This window comes from Lepidochelys kempii, chromosome 21 (genome assembly GCF_965140285.1).
Source record: "Lepidochelys kempii isolate rLepKem1 chromosome 21, rLepKem1.hap1, whole genome shotgun sequence".
Classification (NCBI taxonomy): domain Eukaryota; kingdom Metazoa; phylum Chordata; order Testudines; family Cheloniidae; genus Lepidochelys; species Lepidochelys kempii.
The window spans coordinates 615,405-640,864 of NC_136400.1; the positions used below are offsets into that span (position 1 = coordinate 615,405).

General features: G+C 44.5%; 1 protein-coding gene across 1 annotated transcript in view; it reads right to left on the minus strand.

Moving 5' to 3' along the window:
- Positions 1-1,120: 1,120 nt before the first annotated feature.
- The window catches only part of SYCP1 (synaptonemal complex protein 1), a 74,003-nt gene continuing 49,663 nt past the window's right edge, over positions 1,121-25,460 (minus strand). Inside the window, exons 24-30 of the mRNA XM_078849817.1 lie at positions 20,602-20,712; positions 19,603-19,695; positions 18,488-18,562; positions 16,857-16,916; positions 4,017-4,160; positions 1,772-1,858; positions 1,121-1,683 (exon numbers count right to left, since the gene is read on the minus strand). Coding sequence (XP_078705943.1) covers positions 1,540-1,683; positions 1,772-1,858; positions 4,017-4,160; positions 16,857-16,916; positions 18,488-18,562; positions 19,603-19,695; positions 20,602-20,712 — 714 coding nt within the window. The 3' untranslated portion in view covers positions 1,121-1,539. The remainder of the gene's footprint in view (positions 1,684-1,771; positions 1,859-4,016; positions 4,161-16,856; positions 16,917-18,487; positions 18,563-19,602; positions 19,696-20,601; positions 20,713-25,460) is intronic.

A 25,460-nucleotide genomic window follows, 5' to 3' on the forward strand; every position in this document is an offset into this window, starting at 1 on the left:
CAATTTTTGTAAAAAAGGAAATTCTCATTAAATGAAGAAGATGTTAGTCCTGACAAGAATAATTTGGATAATTCTCTGCTATCTGAATATGAGTAACATTTTTGCTTTAAGACCTGTTTGGTGCTAACTTGATTTGAACTTGGAGAGTGGTCAGTTTGGATGAGCTATTGCCAACAGGAGAGTGAGTTTGTGTGTGTGTGTGTGTCCCCGGGAAAAAAAGGGGGGGGGTGAGAAAGCCTGGATTTGTGCTGGACATGGCCCACCTTGATTACCATGCACATTGTAGGGAGAGTGGTCACTTTGGATGAGCTATTACCAGCAGGAGAGTGAGTTTGTGTGTGTATGGGGGTGGGGGGGTGAGAGAACCTGGATTTGTGCAGGAAATGGCCCAACTTGTTTATCATGCACATTGTGTAGAGAGTTGTCACTTTGGATGGGCTATTACCAGCAGGAGAGTGAGTTTGTGTGTGCGGGGGGGTGGAGGGTGAGAAAACCTGGATTTGTGCTGGAAATGGCCCAACTTGATGATCACTTTAGATAAGCTATTACCAGCAGGACAGTGGGGTGGGAGGAGGTATTGTTTCATGTTCTCTGTGTGTATATAAAGTCTGCTGCAGTTTCCACGGTATGCATCCAATGAAGTGAGCTGTAGCTCACGAAAGCTCATGCTCAAATAAATTGGTTAGTCTCTAAGGTGCCACAAGTACTCCTTTTCTTTTTGCGAATACAGACTAACACGGCTGTTACTCTGAAACTTGTCTACTGATGAGCTCTTCATTTTATGGATGGGCATTTAGCGTAACACTTTCTTGAACTTTTTTCAGATTAACCGTTTAATGACATTTGGAAAGTGTGTTCACAGTAATCTGAAAGAACAAGTCTACATATAGCATTTATTATAAAACTAGATTCCTGAAAAGCAAAAGAAATAAGATTTAAATCAATATTGTTAGAAGTTCAACACTTAAATGTTTCAATACTGTTAGAAACTGAAAAACAGGCTACTGCCTCAACCAACTACTTTAAAAGAATATTTGTAAAGAACACATCAAAAGAACAAAAAAGAAGTAAATTCAAATATAAGTACTCAATTAAGTGAATGTAGTTCAACAATCTCAATAATAATAAAACAATACTCTTATGGATAAGATACTGCAAAAGTGAAAGTAAACTTTAAAAGAACAAAAACTGAAGTTATTTAAATGACTTCAAACAATTTTGCAACATATTTTTCCATTTTAACACACCATACATTATTTTTTCCTATCAATTTTCAAAACCTAAATGTGCCAAATTTATTCCCAGGTTTATGTTTTATGATGGTGTAAACTCAATGTGAAAAGTCCTCCAGAGGAGGAGGCTGTGGTGGAACAAAGGAACCACAATGAAATCAACAGGAGTTCCACAAACATAGCACTTCCAGGATTTAGCCCTAAACCAGTAATATGCTGCAAGTGTTAACTGTGTAGGATTAATACATTCTACTGTAAAAGATTTTACATGAACAGAAAATTCATAACTGATTGCTCAGGTTTAATTTTAGGCAAAGAGTTTTTCAGCTTCTTTCATTTTTTTTTTCCTGTCCATTTTAGAAACTGCAGTCCATCCAGTCTCTCGCATCTTTCTCATAGCTGTAAGTTTCAGTGCAGCACCAGGAGACTTTATGGTTGACAGAGTTGGTATCTAAGAACAAAAGTAAAACTATCCATTTACTTTTGTAACAAAATCTTTCAAGTATGTAGTTTGATCTGAAGTAAAGTTAAGAAGATACCTTTTTTGGTGTCATAACACATAAGCGAGAAGCTTGAGGACAATTTTTGTACAGCTTTTTAAACATTTCTTCCTCTGAGACTATGCTCTTAAATGAAAAAGAATGTTACATAGTCAAAAGACATCATAAACTATATGTTTTCTATGCTACCATATTTATTAACATTCCATCATGAAAAAAGAATGTTAAAAAATTACTACAGATCCTGAAAGAAAAGGAGTACTTGTGGCACCTTAGAGACTAACCAATTTATTTGAGCATGAGCTTTCGTGAGCTACAGCTCACTTCATCGGATGCAAACCGTGGAAACTGCAGAAGACATTATATACACACAGAGACCATGAAACAATACCTCCTCCCACCCCACTGTCCTGCTGGTAATAGCTTATCTAAAGTGATCATCAAGTTGGGCCATTTCCAGCACAAATCCAGGTTTTCTCACCCTCCGCGCGCCCCCTCCCCCACAAACTCACTCTCCTGCTGGTAATAGCCCATCCAAAGTGACCACTCTCTTCACAATGTGTATGATAATCAAGGTGGGCCATTTCCTGCACAAAATCAGGTTTTCTCACTCCCTCACCCCCCTCCAAAAACCACACACACAAACTCACTCTCCTGCTGGTAATAGCTTATCCAAAGTGACCACTCTCCCTACAATGTGCATGATAATCAAGGTGGGCCATGTCCAGCACAAATCCAGGTTTTCTCACCCCCCCACCCCCATACACACACAAACTCACTCTCCTGCTGGTAATAGCTTATCTAAAGTGATCATCAAGTTGGGCCATTTCCAGCACAAATCCAGGTTTTCTCACCCTCTGCCCACCCCCCCCCCCAAACTCACTCTCCTGCTGGTAATAGCCCATCCAAAGTGACCACTCTCTTCACAATGTGTATGATAATCAAGGTGGGCCATTTCCTGCACAAATCCAGGTTCTCTCACCCCCTCACCCCCCTCCAAAAACCACACACACGAACTCACTCTCCTGCTGGTAATAGCTTATCCAAAGTGACCACTCTCCCTACAATGTGCATGATAATCAAGGTGGGCCATTTTCAGCACAAATCCAGGTTTTCTCACCCCCCCACCCCCATACACACACAAACTCACTCTCCTGCTGGTAATAACTCATCCAAAGTGACCACTCTCCCTACAATGTGCATGGAAATCAAGGTGGGCCATTTCCAGCACAAATCTAGGTTTTCTCAACCCCCCACCCCCATACACACACAAACTCACTCTCCTGCTGGTAACAGCTCATCCAAAGTGACCACTCTCCCTACAATGTGCATGGTAATCAAGGTGGGCCATTTCCAGCACAAATCCAGGCTCTCTCACCCCCCTCCCCCCGGAAACACACACACACACACAAACTCACTCTCCTGCTGGCAATAGCTCATCCAAACTGACCACTCTCCAAGTTTAAATCCAAGTTTAACCAGAATGTCGGGGGGGGGGGTAGAAAAAAACAAGGGGAAATAGGCTACCTTGAATAATGACTTAGCCACTCCCTGTCTCTATTTAAGCCTAAATTAATAGTATCCAATTTGCAAATGAATTCCAATTCAGCAGTTTCTCACTGGAGTCTGGATTTGAAGTTTTTGTGTTTTAAGATAGCGACCTTCATGTCTGTGATTGCGTGACCAGAGAGATTGAAGTGTTCTCCGACTGGTTTATGAATGTTATAATTCTTGACATCTGATTTGTGTCCATTTATTCTTTTACGTAGAGATTGTCCAGTTTGACCAATGTACATGACAGAGACATGTTTCATGGTCTGTGTGTGTATATAATGTCTTCTGCAGTTTCCATGGTATGCATCCGATGAAGTGAGCTGTAGCTCACGAAAGCTCATGCTCAAATAAATTGGTTAGTCTCTAAGGTGCCACAAGTACTCCTTTTCTTTTTGCGAATACAGACTAACACGGCTATTACTCTGATACAGATCCTGATGAATTCAACAACATTCAGTCAAATTCCAGAGATATTAGAATTTAGTGCAATTGAAACGATTAACTGAATATATAATAATGTTTCTGTAGACATGCCCTGATCATGTTCTAGAATTATGTACACATAAACGAACAATCTGAGCTACTTCTTAAATATACACATACCCCACATACATATTTTTATTTTGTACAGTATATGATATCTCTGAAAGGTAGACACACATTCTGAGATACGGCAAAGAATGTACACAGAATAAACAGTGATAGGCGCTATTCATTTTGAAATTTTTACCAGGAGGTCATTGTGTTCTGAGCTATCTGAGTGAGTATCCAGCTCTAAAAGTACTTTTCTTTTTTTCTTCATGTCTTCTTCTGAAAGTGGATTCATGCTTTCTCTTTGCAATTTATATTTTGGAGGAGTCTTCACAGTATATGTCTGGGGGGGAAAAAACCCCAAAATATTTAAGATTATGTTGTTACACTAATTTCATAAATAGAGGACCAAATCCAGAGCAGAGTACAGAGTCTGAGTTGTATCGTGATCTGTGGAATTGGAGTCAGAGGGCCCATGTTTTCATGGTCTCTCCTCCATAACAGGTACTCCTGTAAGGACAAAGACATTAGTGAGACAGAGTGGACTCAAGGAGTCGTGAGAGCCACAGTGGCACAAAGTGATCTGAAGAACAAGAGCCATCTATGAACCAGGAGACAACACCCAGAGCGAGCATACAGAAATACACAAATTATCACATAATGACAGAGTACCATCCGGAGGCCACACCAAAAGGGCAGAGACTCGAAAGAGAGAGCGAGTTTGCTAGACTTGATAGCAGGGAGACAGAGACAGGTCACTTCTGGTGTGGTTGCCCCTTGAGGAGGCCAAACTATCTCAAAGACTATGCAACCAGAAGATTCTGTGGTAAAGACAAGACTTCAACTCAACTATGTGCTAGCAACCTCTGGTCCGGGGATACAGGATAGGGGTCTGGGTATCAATTATTTGTTTTTTAATGATTATATTAAAAATTAATCATAATAAATGGAACTGGAGTCAGAGGGCCCATGTTCCCTGCAGGGATTCTTATGGAGGGGATACCAGGAAAACAGGGAATGAGAGGAGTTGGGCTGGAAGCAATGAGGTCACATGGACAAACCAGTGCTTAGGGTTTAATAAAGTTCCACTTGTTCAACTTAACCTGCATCATGGGTGGCAGCTATTGTAGGCCAAGGGAGGCTGAGCCTCCCGAAACAGCCCTGCATGGTGGTCCCACCCATGCTCTGCCCCCAGTCTCCCTCCTGCTGGCACTCTTCCCCCATGGCTGGGCTGGGGTGAAGAGGGGGAGCAGGCTGCGGCCCGGGACTCTGAGGCCGCACTGCCCACCCACGCCCAGCACTCCAGTGCTGGGGGCCACGCTGCCTGCCCACTTGGCACTCTGGGGCTGGGGGCCATGCCACCGGCTGCCCAGCACTCTAGGGCTCAAGGATTTCCCTACAAGCCCCCTAAATTTACCCCCACAGTTACATGCAGTGTTGCCAATTTAGTCATTGGTTGGAAATTTGAATTGAAATTGAAATATATTAATAGATAAAATAATATACAGTATATGAGAAAATACTTGTACCTGAGAAAGCATAATGGGTTTGAAAAGTATGAACAATGTCGGCGCATTTGTTTCGGCTATATTGGCCTACCTAATAATTTCAAATTATGATTTGTAAGCCAGGTCTCAATGAACTCTCCCCTGACAGCTAGTAATGAACCAGGGGTGTGTGGAAAGGCTTCAGGACCAGACTGTATTTACATGAACACACCTATTCTGCCTAAGTATCCAGCAAACAGAGCTGTGCTGCCCAACTGATCAATTTTGGCTGGTGCTGGGTTACAAATCACATTAGTATTGAATGTGGGGGTCATGAAATGTTGTTATCCTTATTGTATGAGTAAAGGGCAGCAGAACTGTACTTAGCCTGCCTGATGAGGGGGTCTCCCTCAGTGCTTACTTTGTGCTACGGCTTGACAGGGCTGAGCCCCAGCACTCTAGGCTTCGCAGTTCATAGCCCTGGGACCTCTGGGCTTGCCACACCACTTATGAAAATAACAAATTGCTTGAGCCCCGGCACCTCTTCCATTACAAATTAAACACTGGTCACCCTCAACTGAACTGCACTCCCTAAGCAGGAGGTTTGGATGTCATATCCTAGTGAAGAGAGAGCATGATGGTGAGGCACAGGTGTTTTGCTTGGTGGTGTGGACTCTGCCTAAGAGCCACTATTTGACCTGCCCCCTCTCCTGTTTAGAGATAGAGCAGATTAGGCTCCTGTGGCATGGTGAACTAGGTCTGGAGGCCCCCTGCTGGAGGCCTTGTGGCCCTGAATCATTCTGCACCAGTATATAGCAGCGAGAAGTCCTCCTGGCAGCCTAAAGTGGCTGCAGAAAAGCAGCCAATCAGAGGCAGCTGGAGCGATCAATAAAGGGCCAGAAGGGCCACATAAAACACAAGTGCAGCAGACCAGAGCCTCCAGTTGCTGTATGGAGCTTGACTAGGGAGGGCCAGATGCCTGGCTGGCTAGACAAGCAGCAGGCCGCAGGCAGCTCACTGCAGAGAGCTCACCAGACAGAACTCAGCCCAGCAAAGGCTGCCAAAGACCAGGTGCCTGGCTGGCTAGATAGAGTAGCAGCAGGACCATGAAAAGGCCAGTGCGGGTAGGCTAAGCCCAGGGGGACTGAGCTCAGGACCTGGCCAGACCAGGAGAGAGTACCAGACTGGTTTCAGACTGAGCCCAGGGAGGCCTGTGAAAAGGACACCAGCTGAGGTTACCAATAGGATGGGCCCCAACTGGGTGGATGAAAAAGGGAAGAAGCCTTTGAGCTACGGTCTCATACCAGGGCTGAGAAAGAACTTGGACTGTATACCCCGGAAGGGGGGACAGCGCGTGTGGTTCGGCTGGAGGGCTGAGGTGCCAAAGACCATCTGAGAGAACAAGCGGCCAGGGGGTGCTTGTGAGGGCAGGCACCAGCCTGATGTAAGACCAAAAAAGAAAAGCAGGCTCACACCTAACCAAGAGAAAGAGGGCCATCCAGGAGAGATGGGTGCCCCTTCATGAAAACAACTGTGTTTTCAGGCACTATTGGCCAAAGAAAAGGGGGGGTCAACCCTGTTACAGCTCTATAGAGAATCTTTTGGTTTGTTAAGTGACCACTAGAGCTGAAATCACTGATAATCAGGTCTAAGTGCTGAGACCTGCAGTGGGACAGTGTTTCTGTGGAAGAGACGGCCCAGCCTGCATTAGCAGCGAGGTTCCCCCACTGAGAGCTGAAATCACTGAGAGTGGGTGGAACCTCGAGAGTCCGACTCGCAGAGGTCACAGTGGCAGGTGGGCAGCAGAAGGTGATGGCGCAGGGACATTGGGGACGGAGTGGCGGAGTAAACAGTGGCATGACAAACAACAGTGGCCAGAGCATTTGTTTGTTGGACTATGTTTTAGTGACTTCGCTCACGAATGCTAGATTTGTGACTGGGAAACTTATATAAATATAAGTTTCATAGGCCAAGATTTTTAAAACGCATTTTTTACCAAGGTCTTTATCTCATATTATCACTATCTCAAGAGGTCATCATCCTGGGGAGTTTCTGTACTAAACTTTATCATTATAATTAATTTTTATGTAAGAATGGCCATATTGGGTCAGACCAATGGTCCATCTATCCCAGTATGAGGTTACTCACCTTGTGCAGTAACTGAGGTTCTTCGAGATGGTTGTCCCTGTGGGTGCTCCATTTTAGGTGTTTGTGCACTCCAGCGCTCTGAGTCAGAGATTTGCAGTAGCAGTGCCTGGCTGGCCACTCTGAGCGGCTACCCAGCGCACGCAGCCAACTCCCCGCAGTTCCTTCTCTACACCAGAGGATCGAAGACAAACTCCGAAACAGAGAGGAGGATGGAGGGTAGTGGAGCATCCACAGGGACAGCCATCTCAAAGAACCTCAAGGTGAGTAATCTTCTCTTCTTCTTCTTCGAGGAGTGTCCCTGTGAGTGCTCCACAGGGGTGTAGAGCAGTGCCCCTCTTTGGAGTGGAGGGGCTTTGGAGTTAGTTAAAGCACAGTAGATAGCACCGATCATCCGAAGTGAGCATCAGCAGCTGAATGTTGCTGTAAGGTATAATGTTCAGTAAAGGCATGGACTGATGCCGAGGTAGCTGCTTTACAAATTTCAGAGATAGGTACGTCTTTGAGAAAAGCTATTGATGTGGACATAGCTCTGGTAGAGTGCATGTGAAGTCTGGAAGGAGGTTCCAGATCGTGGTTTTGATAGGATAATCTGATACAGTTAGAGATCCATTTTAAGAGTCGCTGTTTGGAAATGGTTTGGCCTTGGGAACATTCTGTTGTGGATACGAATAATTGGGATGATTTTCTCAGTGTCTTTGTTCTTTCTATATAGAACGCAAGTGCTCTACGAACATCCAGCATGTGAAGGGACGCTTCCCTGCTGTCAGCATGCAGCTTAGGGAAGAATACAGGTAAGTAGATGCATTGGTTGAACCGGAAGAAGGTGGCAACCTTGGCTATAAATCTGGGATGTGGATGTAGGATTATCTTGTCCTTGAGGAATATGGTACAAAGTGGGTTTACCATTAGGGCACCCAGCTCTCCCATCCTCCTTGCCAACATGATCACCACTAGGAAGGTGACTTTCATAGATAAGTTTAACAGTGAGCAGGTGGCTCGAAGGGTTTGCCCATGAGAGTACGGGGAACAAGGTTGAGGTCCCACATAGGGGTTGGGTCCCTCAATGTGGGATAAGAATTCTGTATGCCTTTGAGAAAGCGTTTAGTTCGGCGGGAAAGGGGGGGCCAAGACAGTGAGTCTATCTACTTTAGAGTGCTAAGTTGTAATGGCAGATAAGTACACTCTGAGTGAACTAATGGAAAGGCCCAATTTTTTGAGCATCAGCATGTATTTGAGTATTGTGGGTAGTGGTGCCGATTGTGGGGTAACTTGTATGTCTCTGCACACATATGGAAAAGCGTTTCCACTTGTGTGCATATGATTTTTGCTTAGTGAGTCGTCGGCTATTCAGTAAGATATCCTGTACCTCCCTGGAACAGCATGCCTCTAGGTTCGTCATCCATGGATTAGCCACGCCTTGAGATGGAGAATTGGAATGTTGAGGTGGTGGAAGCGTCCCATGTCAATAGGTGATGCACAATGGGAAGGATCTGTGGTGGTCTTGTGGCCATCCGATTCAGGTATGGGAACCACATTTGTCTGGGCCATGTTGGTGCAATTAGGATTACTCTGGATTTGTCCTTCTTGATCTTAAGAAGTATGGGGCTCAATAGTGGAGTTGGGGGGAAGGCATACTTCAAGAGGGCTTCCCATTTCATGAAGAAGGCGTCCCCCAGGGAATTTTGTCCAAGTCCTGCCCAGGAGCAGTATTGTGGGCATTTGATATTGTGGGATGTTGCAAAAAGGTCTATTGAGAGAAAACCCCATTGTTGGAATACAGTTTTCACGATTCCTGGGTCCAGCTCCCATTCGTGCATTTGCGAGAAGTTTCTGCTTAGGTGGTCTGCTGTGACATTCTGGCTTCTCGGAAAGTAGGCTGCGATAAGATCTATGTTGCTGAAGATGCACCATTCCCAGAGGTGAACTGCTTCTGCACAGAGCAGGTAAGATCAGGCCCCTCCCTTGGTGATTTATGTAAAATTAGTGGCCAAGTTGTCCGTGAGGATCTGGACAGTCTTGTTGCACACCAGGGGCAGAAAGTGGTGGCATGCATTTCGAACCACCCTGAGTTCTAATAGATTTATGAGGAGGGTGGATTCTGCAAGGGATTACCAGCCCTGGATGGTATTCTTGGACAAGTGTGCTCCCCATCCCACAAGGGTCCGTGGTGATTGTTACCAATGGGGTGTGTCATTGAAATGGAACACCTGTGCAAACATTCGTTTGTTTTGTCCACCAGGTGAGTGAGTCTTTTACCATGCTGGGCATTGTCAGTCATCTGTGGATGGAGTACATCTTGTAGGTCGAGGACCGAGAGCCAACCTCCTTTCTCCAATGCCGGAATTATGGTTGCTAGAGTTATCATCTTGAAGCTCTGTGTTCCGACAAACTTGTTTAGCTTGTACAAGTCCAAGATGGGCCTCTATCTGCCTGTTTTCTTCTGGGTGAGAAAGTAGTGTGAATAAAATCTGCTCCCCCTGTGCTTGGCAGATACAGGTTCTACAGCACCTAGTTGCAGGAGGTGGTTTACTTCCTGCTGTAACAGGTCCTCATGAGATGGGTCCCTGAAGAGGGATGGGAAAGGGGGGTGGGTAGGCAGGATAGAGGCAAAAGGGATATAATAGCCCTTGTGTATAATTTCCAGAATGCACTTGTCTGATGTAATGGCTGACTAGACCAGGTAGAAAAGTGTTAGGTGGTCCCCAAATGGGCTGGAGGTTATGAGTAACTTCAGCAGTGGAGTATGTGGGGCTCTTGTGTCCTCGACTAACACTTCTAAATGCTTGTCTGGAAGTGGATGGTTGAGACATCGATGATTGCTCTGGGGCTTGTCAGTGTCTCATCTGATATTGTTTGCGAGGTGCTGGTCATAATCTCTGTGAGGTTGGGCATATGGGACAGTGTGGAAGCGTTGGGTATAAAATCTGCCCTGTTTCTTTTTGTTCCCAGGGGCATATATTCCTAGGGTTTCTTTATGTAGCACGGGAATCCTTGAGAGTTTGTAAGGTTGCATCTGTGCCTTCCACGAATAGTTTTTGACCTTCGAAAGATAAGTCCTCTACTGTTGCCTGAACTTCCTTGGGGAAGCCTGAAAGGTGGAGCCAGGACATCCTCCACATGACTATGGACGATGGAGTGGGCCGTTATGTCAGTGGAGTCCAAGGAAGCTTGTAAGGCTGTTCTGGCAATGAGGGAGCCTTCTGTTATGTTAGCTTTATATTGTTATTTTTTAATCTGTTGGAAGATGTTCAATAAAAAAGTTGTCATTTGTGCAAAAATGTTGCATGTGTACTTGGCTAGTAAGGCAGAATAGCTTGCTATGCGAAACTGAAGGGTCGCTGAGGAACAGGCCTTCCTGCCAAAGAGGGCTAGGCATTTCCAAGCTTTATCATAAGGGGTGGTCCTAGCCAGATGTTGCTTTCCGCTTTGAATAACTGCCTCCACTACCGATGAATTAGGGTTCGGGTGGGTGAACAACATCTAGGCTGGGACGTAGTACTTCTTGTCTGATTTTTTACAAGAAGGTGGAGCTGTAGCTGATGTCTGCCAGACAGTTTTTGCTGGATCCATGATGGCAGCATTGATGAGTAGTACAACCTTGGCAGTAGGAGATGTATGGAGAATATCTGTCAGCTTATGCTGTATCTCCAGCAGCTCTGCCAAAGAAATGTCGAGGGAGTCAGCCACTTATTTAAATAATTCCTGGAAGGATTTAAAGTCATCGCCTGATGTGGGAGAAGGCGGCATTACTGTTTCGTCAGGAGACGAAGAGGAGATGTGGGTGGGTGGGATGGTGTCACCATCTGGTGGCTCTTTAATTGCTTCTGCTTCCTCCTCGAGAGCTTCTGGGGAAGCTGGGGCAGAAGGTGAAGGTGATCTCTGTGATCCTGGTGTTCTGGACCTGGATGGGTTGTAGGGCTGTATGTTCTGGGTTGTGTATAAGGCCCAGGGGTCCCAATATGGCCAGTTTGGTAGGAGGACCATGAGGGGTGCACCCATTGCGGAGGTTGCCATGCTATGGACTGCTGTCGTGAGGTTCCAGGTTCGGCTGAGGAATGGTGAGGGGTGTACATTCCTGTCCCCACTTCCTCCTCCTCATCGCTGGAGGGAGGAGGGGCTGAGCCAGCAGGGGTATTAGTCAGGCTTGGCCCTGGTCTGGCTGGGGTACCATCAGTATCGAAGAGAGGCATTCCCGGAGTAGACGTGATGAAGACGTCTGCCTGGCTAACTAACTGCTGTGGCACGGGTAGGCTCTGTGCCGACAAAGGAGGCGTGCTTTCGTTCAAAATCACTGTGATTGCTGCTGGTGCTGTAGACTTGCTGCAATCTATTAGTGCAGCAGGTGGTGCTATTGCGCTGCTTGGTGCTGAGGTAGCAGGCTTAGCTTTGTTAAATGTGCCTGCCTTAGAGCTAGACTGTGTAGGATCTTGTGCTCCTTGGGCCGTCCCAGTGCCTCTCGGTCCAGAGCTCTGAGTGCTGACAGTACCGGAGCAGATTTGGCGGTCGGAGATCGCCTTTACTGAGGTGATTCTCGCTGAGATGAGGAGTGGGACCTCTGGGACTGGGTCCTTTGCAGCTGTTTTTTGAAGAGGATCCCATGTCTGATGCCACCGCGAGAGAGTGCTGGCAGGGAGGGGTCCTGTGCTCAGGATCAGAAGCAGGTCGAAGGGATTTCTCCATCATCCTAAGTTTTAACTTGAGATCCCTAGCTTTTCTAGTCTTCACTGTCAGCTTTTTGCAGTGGTGGCACTTCTGTGCGACATGTCTCTCTCCCAGACAACAGACACACTGCAAGTGACCGTCTGAGACTGGTATTGACAGACTACAGGTCAAACAGCGTTTAAAGCCTGGAGAACCAGGCATGTCAAAGAGGCTGTTCACAAAGAAGGAATGGGAATAGTCCCTTCCAAGTGCCTCTGGGCTGTGAGGCGGATTTCCGCCAGAGGAGGGGGGGAAGGAAAAGTGAGGGGGTTCAATAGAGAAAAAATGAAGTAATAAATAAATAAAGGATAAAACTACAAGGGTTGAAGTAAAGGAATAGCAAGGTTTTTGAAGGTGCTTTTGTTGTTCCGAGCGAAGCCAACGGCAGTAGAGAAGGAACTGGGCGGTGGTTAGCTGCACACGATGGGTAGCTGCTCGGAGCGGTGAGAGACGGCTGCTGCGCGTGCATGGCCAACTGGGGCACTGCTACTGCAAATCTCCAACTAGAAGCGCAGCGGTGCACAAACACCTAAAATGGAGCACCCATAGGGACACTCCTCAAAGAAGAACCTGTCTTCTGACAGTGTCCAATGCCAGGTGCTTCAGATGGAAAGAACAGAACAGGGAATCATCGAGTGATCCATCCCCTGTAATCCACTCCCACCTTCTGGCAACCAGAGGGTAGGGACACTCAGAGCACGGTGTTGCATCCCTGCCCATCCTGGCTAATAGTTATTGATGGACCTAACCTCCATGAACTTATCTAGTTCTTTTTTTAATCCTGTTATCATTTTGGCCTTCACAACATCCTTGGCAAAAAGTTCCACAGGTGACTGTGCATCATGTGAAGAAGTACTTCCTTTTGTTTATTTTAAACTTGCTGCCTATTAATTTAATTGGGTGACCCCTGGTTTTTGTGTTAAGTGAAGGGATAAATAACACTTCCCTATTCTTTTTCTCCACACCAGTCAAGATTTTATAGACCTCTATCATATCCTCTCTTAGTCATCCCTTTTCCAAGCTGAAAAATCCCAGTCTTTTTAATCTCTCCTCATATGGAATCTTTTCCATACCCCTAATCATTTTTGTTGCCCTTCTCTGTACCTTTTCCAATTCCAATACATCTTTTTTGAAATGGGGTGACCAGAACTGCACACGGTATTCAAGATGTGGGCATATCATGGATTTATACAGTAAAAGTGGAGGAGCTTGGTTTGCCAAATTGATCAGCAGAGCCAATACTGACAACCTACATGAAAAGGCTGCAAAACAGCATGCCTCTGGACTGCATCAACATGCAGAAAGCCTTATAAGCCGGTCACTGTCAAAGCCAATTTTAGAAGTACTTAATAAGGCTCTTAAGAATGTTGGAGATACAACTCCGTTTATGTGAACTATCACGGCTGTTGCATCATACTTTCTATTTAAGCAAGAGATACCACACACTGCAAAGTGGAGGTCAATGTTAAGTGCATTGTCACTTGTTAATCCTGAAATTGGACACTGGTTCTGAACAAGACTGGCAAATGCTCACTATCTTTCTGTAAAAAAACTCAGCTGACTGTCTAGAAACATGGGTTGCAACAGTGAAAGACTCGGCAATTGAACAAGTGAAGAACTCTCTCACCATATTCAATAAATGTGCATACGTGGCTGATAATGCACCAGTGCAAATAGGCATTAAGTATTAAATTATTGCGTATGTTATCTTGATGTCCGTGGTAGGCCAGTAGATGCATTCTAGATGTTCAAGTTATAGAATATACACCAGCTGCATCTGTGACATCTTAGAAAAGTTAAACGCTTGTAAACTGAACCCCAAACAGATGGCTGCTTGTGCATTTGATGGTGCTACAAACTTCTCTGCAAGACACAGTGGAGTACAAGAGAAAAGTGTAACCCTAATCTCTCCTATACACATTGAAGAGGCCATCTCGTCCAGCTAGTGCTAGTACAAGCTGCAGAATCTTCAAAAGACATTAAAAAGCCATACATTTAATGGCTTTGTTATACTCTTTTTTCAGCAAGAGTCCAAAAGGACTGAACATCTTGGAAACAAACAGAAGATACACTGGGACTGAAGTTCAAATTATTCCAACCTGGGAAAACCTGCTAGCTTTCTCATGAGCGATCTTTGGCTGTTGTCTTAAAAATGACTGAAACCGTTATTACTGGCTTTGGAAAATATCTACCCAGATAGGACAGATCTAAGTAGTGAGACTGGTGGACTACTTTTGTTACTAAGTTCAGAGAAGACTATCACCATTCTCTTTCTTGTAAGTCTACTGTTAAAACCACTTGGGTCATTAAACAATGCCATCCAGGCATCTGCTACAACAGCAGTAGATCTCTGTCCAGCAATAGAAGCTAACCTTGGATCAACCAGGGAGATATCCATTGAAAACGTACTGGAAGAAGCAAAGACTTTAGTCCAGAAGTTGTCTAATGAAGGCACTTATATTTACTCCTTAAGTGAAGAGGACAAGAAGTGTTTATTAAGACAGCTGAAAAAGTACACAGACTTGATTCTTACAAATCTACAATAGTGATTTCTGGATTCTACTAACTTCTACATAGCTATTACAGATGCTTGTCTTATAAAACACCTACAGTTGCGTAGAGTGAGGCGCTATGAGCAATGGGGCTGCTACGTGATCAAGACAGAATAGAGAATTTTGAACAAAGAGTGGAATATCATACGACGAACGAAGGAAGATTTAACTTCAGCTTCTTCTTCTTTATCATCACTAGTGGTTCGACCCAATCTTTGTGCTTTGTTTCCTGGGTTGAAAGAAGTAGGAATTCATCTCTTGCTACTCCCAGTCACAACAGCTACAGTTGAGAGTTCTTTTTCCTCGTTGAATAGAATTTTGTATTCTGAAAGAAGTCGCCTTCTGCCTGATCATGAGCATATCATGGAAGTAATGGACACACAAGACGACACCAAAGAGTTGTGCAAAATTACAACAAGAAACCAAGAAGGATGTAGATGTAGTGCTTCATAGTAGGCTTGAGTAGCCAACTTTAATTTCTGTGGTGATTTTAAAACATGAGTTAAATCAAATAAAATGGTCGTGAAACATTTTTCAGTTTTTACTATGGTGCCATACAACCCACCTTCGCCCTCACAGTCCTACCCTTGTCAGCCCTCACCCACCCGTATATTCCAGGGCTGCGGGCTGCGCGACCGGCTGCCCGGCATTCCGGGGCTGGGGGCCACGCTGCCTGCCTGCTCGACTGGTGCTCTGGGGCTGGGGGCTGTGCCGCCCACTTGCCCCCAGCAGTCTGGGGGTGGGAGAGCTGGGAGCCGTGCCACCTGCCCGGTGCTCCGGGTTGTGCCACCAGCCATCTGGCACTGGAGATGCCACAGTTCCCACCTGCCTGATGCTCCTGGGTTGGGGGTGCTCAGGCGACCTGGGGCTGGGATGGGGAGACCACGGGTGGGCAGGAGAGGGGCTCTGGGCTCCGGGCTCCCCACTTTGTACTGCAGAACTATACCATGACCACAGAAGAAGGGTCTGGATTTACCTCAGAGTATACAATATGAATACATAGTTAACACTTAAATAATTATTCAGAAGACAGTACGCTAACACTTAACCACTTTGTTCTCCTTCATGTTTATTATTTATTAATTATTATTATGGTAAAATTAAATATATTCTAAGAAGAGGAGAAAAGGGTTTTAGATTTCTTTTCTAAATAGTAGATTTTACTGTTGATTTTAAATTCTTATAGATGTATTCAGCATAAAAAGTTGACCTTAGTTATTTACATATTTGAATTCTATTAGTTCAAATGCTGTAAAAAATGCATGTGGGTTTTAAAAAGAGCCTATTTTATGGCTATGATATAACAGCCATGAACACTGCATGGCTATAATAGCATTACAATCTAACTTTATTTTTATTTTTTTGGCGCTGCTTACTAGAAACATTTCTGCTGTGCAGGACACACAGCACTTTTCCACCAAGATTGTCAAAAAAACTCTTGTGACAATAATTAAATAAAGCCTCACAACAGCCCTGTAAAATGGGTTTTGCTAGCCCCATTTTACGGATGGGTAGACTGAGGCAGAGATGAGTGAACTGACCTGTCCACGATCACACAACTAGCAAGAGTCAGGAATAGAATCTTGGAGCCCTGTTCCTTTTTCAAAAACTTATTTTCCCTAAATATCCCCCAATATATGCACATGAAAAATACTCTAAATTTTTTTAACCTATGCTTTCTTTAATCAAAAGTGAAAAAGTGTCTCTGGAGACAATTAGATCAGCATGGGCCTTTAAAACAAAGTGAAAGGTGTATTTTCAAAAATAAAAAAAAATAAAAACATGGAAATAATATACTACCCCATAAGCAACAGATCTTTAATGATGGAGTGACCAAGACACTTTTAGTAGGTGTCCAAGAAGACATTTCTTTGTTTTCCAACTTGTTCTCTCTAAAAGATGTGAAATTCTGGGATAATTTTTTTTTTAATTAACTGATGCAGAGGCAAGCATCAGGTTTTAGGAGTCTCCATAAAGGATGTTTGTATTGTCTAAAAATAACAGTAATAAATTAAAATATATTAAAAATCAACATCATATTAATAAATGCCAACTCGCCAACATTTTCAGTTAGTATGAAACCTTAGTTTCATTATACGTGCCTGCTAACACAAATCATAACATTTTATAAAAATCAAAGTAAAAAGCCACCTTATGCTTTTTTTCTTTTTCAGAAACTGCATTTTCTTTTGCTTCTCTTGTAAGCTTTTCCTGTTTAAAAAAAAAAGAGTAGTGTAATATGTAGTAAATGCTCTATTTGCAAATATATTTTAGCTGAATATATCTTCTGTACAATAATGCAGTAGTACACATGTTCAGCATTCAGTTATAAACACACACAACAATATATGAGCAGCATTTAATTAAATTTCAGACTTCAGTAGATATTAAACAAGTGGAAACAAGAATTAACACACTTATCTTAATTATATATGGGAAAGGATACATCTCTTACTGTCCCTACATACCCAGTTTTCATTAGTGTTTGTTTTTTATTTATGCAGTAAGACTTTTTTTATTTCAGACTATCTTTCATTCATTTACTTTTATGGAGTTCTGCCACATACGGAGTTTTGTCCTCTACAGAGTCAGGTACATATTCTGTCAAATATTTGTGATCCCTTTTATTCACTAAGGGCTTGAATCTGCAAGCACTTAGGCTCATGAACAGACCCATTAAACAATCCATTCACAATTACACAACATGAATACAGAATTTATTTGCACAAGTAATCTACTGAACTGCAAATAAATAAAAATCGCAATCTGTTTGTAGATAATTCATGAACTAAAAAAAGAGGCTAAATTCAGGAGATTATTTGTTGCATATTGTTTGGCCAGTTCTGGTCTTGTGCTAGTATGAGTCATTTAGCAACAAATTCCATGAGAGTGTTTGAGGTTGTAATAAAAGGTAGTGTACAAGCTCAGCAATCTGTATGCTAAGATTCAGACCATCAAACATTCCTCCGACAGTTTGTATCTGGATAAGGAAAGGCTAAAATGTCTGTGTCCAAAACATAATTTCATTTTTTATATGCCTGTACGCTTGTGTAGAAAACTTCTGTAGAGTTGCAACTGGATTACTTCAGAGGCCAAAGGTGAAATCCTGGACCCATATAGGTCAATGGGAATTTGACTTAAATTCAGCAAGGCATGCTGACTTCAGAGCACATCAAGCTCTTGAGAGCAGAGTGAGGCTCACTACAAAGTTTTGCCAGCATTGCTATGTGGGCTAGAAGTGTGAAAAAGTGAACCCCTCTACCTGACATATGCTGGCAAAACCCCCAGTGTAGACACAACTATACTAACAGAAGAGTGCTTTGTCAGCATAGTATCAGAAGGGTAGCCATGTTAGTCTGTATCCACAAAACCAATGAGGAGTCTGGTGGCATCTTAGAGACTAACACATTTATTTGGGAATAAGCTTTTGTGAGTAAAAGAAGAACTGAAGAAGTGATTTTTTACCCACGAAAGCTTATGCCCAAATAAATTTGTTAGTCGTTAAGGTGCCACTGGACGCCTCGTTGGTTTTGTCAGCATAGTTAATGCTATTTGGGGGAGGTGGTGTTGCTATGCCAGCAGGACTCCTTTTGCCAGCATATCCTGCCTCCAACAGGGGGCTTTGCTGGCATACCTCTGCCAGAATATCTATACCCCCAAGGCCTCTTAAATGTACACAAGTCCTGAGAGAGAAGAATCAACCCAAATTTCCTTCATAGCACTAAACGATATAGCCACAGGGCTAAGCCAAAAAATTTTAAATGTAATGCCACAAGACATACCTTCTCTTTAATCTCTATTTTAACCTGCTCCTTAAGGGATAACAGTTCACTTTTTACATGAGATAGCTCAGTTTCCTAAAAATTACAATCAGATAAGAGTTAATAATTTTCTGTTACATTGAAAAAGAAAATAGTTTTTAAAAACTCACATAAATGTATCTGTCATATACTACTATACTGTTCAACTTTACATTATTTTAATGACAGAAATAATTCTAAAAGTTAACTGTGGGTACCTTCAAACACTTAGCCATTTTCAGGCCTATGGTTAAGTTGGATGTTTTGAAATAATGGAGTTTCCTATCTGAGCAACAGGTATGTTCAGCATGAATGAGTTAATTTGTAGACTTGGATCAACCCCTTCCCATGGAAATACATGTGAAAAAGTCCTGTAAGAAGGAAATCATAGAGTATCAGGGTTGGAAGGGACCTCAGGAGGTCATCTAGTCCAACCCCCTGCTCAAAGCAGGACCAATCCCCAATAAATCTCCATGAGAAACCCCTCACTGGGTTTGAGGGGGATGAGGATCTGAGGCTACACTGTCAGAGACTACTCAATGACTTGGTGACTACTCTCAGGACCTTCCCCAAAATGAGGTTTTGCCAGGTAAAGGAGGGGCACAGAAAAGTTAATGCAGTCATAGGCTAGGAGGTTATTATTTTTTTCAACAGATCAAGTACTATTGAGAAATGTTATCTATTAATATTTGGACAGGACTATTCAAGTCAAGCAGTTTTTCTCTCGTTATTTGTGGCATATTATTACCAGGAAAAAAATGGCACACTGTTTGATACAAAAGTTCCTTAATCAGATAGAGTGGTGAAAACATTCAGAGGCCATCAGGAGGAAAGTTGACAGGGAAGTACACTTGCTTACATTTCATTTAAAACACTTTATACTGTAACACATACAAAAATAATAATAATTAAGTATGGCGCACAGAAATTGAGGGGGCTAGCCTTCATTGTACAGTTCCAGAATATAAACTACACATCTAAAATAGAGAAAAAACAAACAGTAAAAAAGGAAAAATTGTTATCTAGTTATGTCACTCATCTGCAGCTGTTTCTTTTAATTTTCTTGTACTTATTCACTATTAAGGTTTAGCTCTTACCAAGGATTGCTTTACTGACATTTGTTCTTGTTCTTTCGTCTTACAGAGTTCTAATTCTGTATCTTTTTCTTCAGCCATTTTATCATATTGATGCTGCATAAAAAGAGTCATGTGGATAAGTGTGATAAATAAACATCACTTAAAAACAGCTAGTATTCATTCTTTATTCAGAAGTTACAAAAGATTACTAACTTTGTTGGACACAAAACTAGTTTGAAGTTTCAATGATACATATCTTAACTCTTTCTACAGATGCTACTCACACTTTCTCTCTATACAATAATACTCTGTGGGGCCATTTAAAAGCATTTTATGTCCTCAGTGGGGAATCAAATGTACCTGTGTGGAAAGGCTGGTTATACTGAAGCAAGTAACATTTATGAACATATCCACTTAAAAAAGAGTGGTACAGAGTGCTTCACTAAAGTATGTTAAACTGAACTACGCAAGACCACTGAAAGGTTAGAGGCCTTACAAGAATGGGTCCGAAAATTAACACCAAAAGAAAACCTGGGGTGGGAGAATGGGACCACAAGGAATCTGAAATGCCAGAAAATCCTTCCCACAGAACAGGCATGGGAACATTCAGAATTCTAAATGATCATTAACGTCCGTATTTCCCTTCTTCCATAAAAATCTATGCAAATGTAATACCTCAGTATTTGCAATCCCCAAAGCAGCTCTAGGAGAGCTGCATCTCTGCCACAACTAGTATTACAGTATTAGGGATGGCCAAATGCTTCAGTTACAAGTAGTATTATCATTTCTGCTTATCTACATATTTAGGAGTTAAGATAGTGAAGAAATGCTTCCTGTCATTGATGTATTTCTTGTTAGATGTGAAGAAACTGAGCATATCTCCAGCTTAATTTTCCTAGATCAGTGTCCTTATAATAAAGCTCCATTTCCTAGTTCCTAATACTTGTGGTTTGTGCAATTTTACTGATTCCAGACATAATGTCATGTATTGTACATATAAAACTAGCAAAATCATTGTACCTTGTGTTTTTCCATAAGTGCTACCATTTCAGCTATCTTGTGCTGACATCGAATATCAATTTCTTTCTGCAGTATTACTGCTTCATCAGCTATTAACCTCATGTTTTCTACCTGTTAACAACACAGTATTTTCTTCTAATTTGTGAGCAACATTGAATACAATATTTTCACGAAACCCCCAAAACTACATATAGTTTAGTTTTTGTTATGACAGTCCCTGGTCTACACTAGGACTTTAGGTCGAATTTAGCAGCGTTAAATTGATGTAAACCTGCACCCGTCCACACGATGAAGCCCTTTATTTCAACTTAAAGGGTTCTTAAAATCGATTTCCTTACACCACCCCTGACAAGTGGATTAGCGCTTAAATCGACCTTGCCGGCTCGAATTTGGGGTACTGTGGACACCATTTGACGGTATTGGCCTCCGGGAGCTATCCCAGAGTGCTCCATTGTGACCGCTCTGGACAGCATTCTCAACTCAGATGCACTGGCCAGGTAGACAGGAAAAGAACTGCGAACTTTTGAATCTCATTTCCTGTTTGGCCAGCGTGGCAAGCTGCAGGTGACCATGCAGAGCTCATCAGCAGAGGAGACCATGATGGAGTCCCAGAATCGCAAAAGAGCTCCAGCATGGACTGAACGGGAGGTACGGGATCTGATCACTGTATGGGGAGAGGAATCCGTGCTATCAGAACTCCGTTCCAGCTTTCGAAATGCCAAAACCTTTGTCAAAATCTCCCAGAGCATGAAGGTCAGACGCCATAACAGGGACCCAAAGCAGAGCCGCGTGAAATTTAAGGAGCTGAGGCAAGCCTACCAGAAAACCAGAGGGGCGAACGGACGCTCCGGGTCAGAGCCCCAAACATGCTGCTTCTATGATGAGCTGCATGCCATTTTAGGGGGTTCAGCCACCACTACCCCAGCCATGTTATTTGACTCCTTCAATGGAGATGGAGGCAACACGGAAGCAGGTTTTGGGGACGAAGAAGAAGAAGATGATGAAGTTGTAGATAGCTCACAGCAAGCAAGCAGAGAAACCGGTTTTCCCGACAGCCAGGAACTGTTTTTCACCCTGGACCTGGAGCCAGTACCCCCCCGAACCCACCCAAGGCTGCCTCCTGGACCCGGCAGGCGGAGAAGGGACCTCTGGTGAGTGTACCTTTTAAAATACTATACATGGTTTAAAAGCAAGCATGTGAAAGGATTACTTTGCCCTGGCATTCGCGGCTCTCCTGGATGTACTCCCAAAGCCTTTGCAAAAGGTTTCTGGGGAGGGCAGCCTTATTGCGTCCTTCATGGTAGGACACTTTACCACTCCAGGCCAGTAACACGTACTCGGGAATCATTGTACAACAAAGCATTGCAGTGTACGTTTGCTGGCGTTCAAACAACATCCGTTCTTTATCTTTCTGTGTTATCCTCAGGAGAGTGAGATATCATTCATGGTCACCTGGTTGAAATAGGGTGCTTTTCTTCAGGGGACACTCAGAGGAGCCCCTGGGCTGTTTGCCTGCGGCTGAACAGAAATGTTCCCCCTCTGTTAGCCATGGGGAGGGGGGGGAGTTGCGGGGGTAGCCACGCGGTGAGGGGAGGCAAAATGCGACCTTGGAACGAAAGCACATGTGCTATGTATGTAATGTTAACAGCAAGGTTTACCCTGAAAGACTGTAGCCACTGTTTTATAAAATGTGTCTTTTTAAATACCGCTGTCCCTTTTTTTTTCCTCTACCAGCTGCATGTGTTTCAATGATCACAGGATCTTCTCCTTCCCAGAGGCTAGTGAAGATTAGAAAGAAAAAAAAATGCACTCGTGATGAAATGTTCTCTGAGCTCATGCTGTCCTCCCACACTGACAGAGCACAGACGAATGCGTGGAGGCAAATAATGTCAGAGTGCAGGAAAGCACAAAATGACCGGGAGGAGAGGTGGCGGGCTGAAGAGAGTAAGTGGTGGGCTGAAGCCAGGTCTGAAGCTCAAATGTGGCGGCAGTGTGATGAGAAGAGGCAGGATTCAGTGCTGAGGCTGCTGGAGGATCAAACCAGTATGCTCCAGTGTATGGCTGAGCTGCAGCAAAGGCAGCTGGAGCACAGACTGCCACTACAGCCCCTGTATAACCAACTGCCCTCCTCCCCAAGTTCCATAGCCTCCACACCCAGACGCCCAAGAACGCGGTGGGGGGGCCACCAGCCAACCAGCCACTCCACCACAGAGGATTGCCCCCAAAAAAGAAGGCTGTCATTCAATAAATTTTCAATTTGTAAACTTTTAAAGTGCTGTGCTTAAAGTTCTGTGTGGCATTTTCCTTCCCTCCTCCACCACCCCTCCTGGGCTACCTTGGTAGTCATCTCCCTATTTGTGTGATGAATGAATAAAGAATGCATGAATGTGAAGCAACAATGACTTTATTGCCTCTGCAAGCGGTGATCGAAGGGAGGAGGGGAGGGTGGTTAGCTTACAGGGAAGTAGAGTGAACCAAGGGGCGGGGGGTTTCATCAAGGAGATACAAAGAGAACTTTCACACCGTAGCCTGGCCAATCATGAAACTGGTTTTCAAAGCTTCTCTGATGCGTACCGCGCCCTCCTGTGCTCTTCTAACCGCCCTGGTGTCTGGCTGCGCGTAACCAGCAGCCAGGCGATTTGCCTCAACCCCCCACCCCGCCATAAACGTCTCCCCCTTACTCTCACAGATATTGTGGAGCACACAGCAAGCAGTAATAACAGTGGGAATATTGGTTTCGCTGAGGTCTAACCGAGTCAGTAAACTGCGCCAGCGCGCCTTTAAACGTCCAAATGCACATTCTACCACCATTCTGCACTTGCTCAGCCTGTAGTTGAACAGCTCCTGACTAGTGTCCAGGCTGCCTGTGTACGGCTTCATGAGCCATGGCATTAAGGGGTAGGCTAGATACATATAGGCATTTCAACATCCCCAACGGTTATTTTCTGGTCTGGGAATAAAGTCCCTTCCTGCAGCTTTTGAAACAGACCAGAGTTCCTGAAGATGCAAGCGTCATGTACCTTTCCCGGCCATCCCATGCTGACGTTGGTGAAACGTCCCTTGTGATCCACCAGAGCTTGCAGCACTATTGAAAAGTACCCCTTGCAGTTTATGTACTCGCCGGCTTGGTGCTCCGGTGCCAAGACAGGGATATGGGTTCCGTCTATGGCCCCACCACAGTTAGGGAATCCCACTGCAGCAAAGCCATCCACTATGACCTGCACATTTCCCAGGGTCACTACCCTTGATATCAGCAGATCTTTGATTGCATGGGCTACTTGCATCACAGCAGCCCCCACAGTAGATTTGCCCACTCCAAATTGATTCCCGACTGACTGGTAGCTGTCTGGCGTTACAAGCTTCCACAGGGCTATCGCCACTCGCTTCTCAACTGTGAGGGCTGCTCTCATCTTGGTATTCATGCGCTTTAGGGCAGGGGAAAGCAAGTCATAAAGTTCCATGAAAGTGCCTTTACGCATGCGAAAGTTTTGCAGCCACTGGGAATCGTCCCAGACCTGCAACACTATGCGGTCCCACCAGTCTGTGCTTGTTTCCCGAGCCCAGAATCGGCATTCCACAGCATGAACCTGCCCCATTAGCACCATGATGCATACATTGGCAGGGCCCATGCTTTCAGAGAAATCTGTGTCCATGTCCTGATCACTCACGTGACCGCGCTGACGTCGCCTACTCGCCCGGTATCGCTCTGCCAGGTTCTGGTGCTGCATATACTGCTGGATAATGCGTGTGGTGTTTAATGTGCTCCTAATTGCCAAAGTGAGCTGAGCGGCCTCCATGCTTGCCTTGGTATGGCGTCCACACAGAAAAAAATCGTGGAACGATTGTCTGCCGTTGCTCTGACGGAGGGAGGGGCGACTGACGACACGGCTTACAGGGTTGGCTTCAGGGAGCTAAAATCAACAAAGGGGGTGGCTTTACATCAAGGAGTATTTCAGGCAGGACTTCACAGAGGGTTCCAGTAAGAAATGGTGCACCTAAGTTATTGTTCTTATTGGAACAAGGAGGTTAGTCTGGCCTCTGATTGATACATGGTAGATTTACCTCGCTGCACCTTCTCTGTGAGTGACTGCAGTGTGACCTAGAGGAATGAGTCCCCTAGACGGGGGTGGGGGGGGGAGCAAATGAGTACAAAACAAATCTGGTCTATTTCTTGTTTTGATACACTCCATCTATCTTTTACATCTTTGGCTGGCAGCAGACGGTGCAGAAGGACTGCATGCCATCCACATCTCAGGGCTGCTCGGCAGAAGATGGTACAATACGACTGCTAGCCATCCTCATCTCTTGCCTGCCCAGCAGAAGATGGTACAATACGACTGCTAAGCAATCCATATCACCTGCCTGCTCACCATAAGATGGTTCAATAGGACTGACTGCAGGACTAAAGAGAATGGCTTGATCAAGTCACTCCAAATTTAGTCCCTGCGCCCATGTCTGCCCAGGCGCTCCTGGTCGACGTGGCCAGGAGCACCTCGGACATAACGATGACGGCTACCAGTCCTATTGCACTGTCTGCTGCCACAAGGCAATGGGTTGCTGCTACTGTGCAGCAATGCAGTACCGCGTCTGCCAGCACCCAGAAGACATACGGTGACGGTTACCTGAGCGGGCTCCATGCTTGCCGTAGTATGGCGTCTGCACAGGTAACTCAGGAAAAAAGGCGCGAAACGATTGTCTGCCCTTGCTTTCACGGAGGGAGGGAGGGAACGGGGGCCTGACGATATGTACCCAGAACCACCCGCGACAATGTTTTAGCCCCATCAGGCATTGGGATCTCAACCCAGAATTCCAATGGGTAGCGGAGACTGTGGGAACTGTGGGATAGCTACCCACAGTGC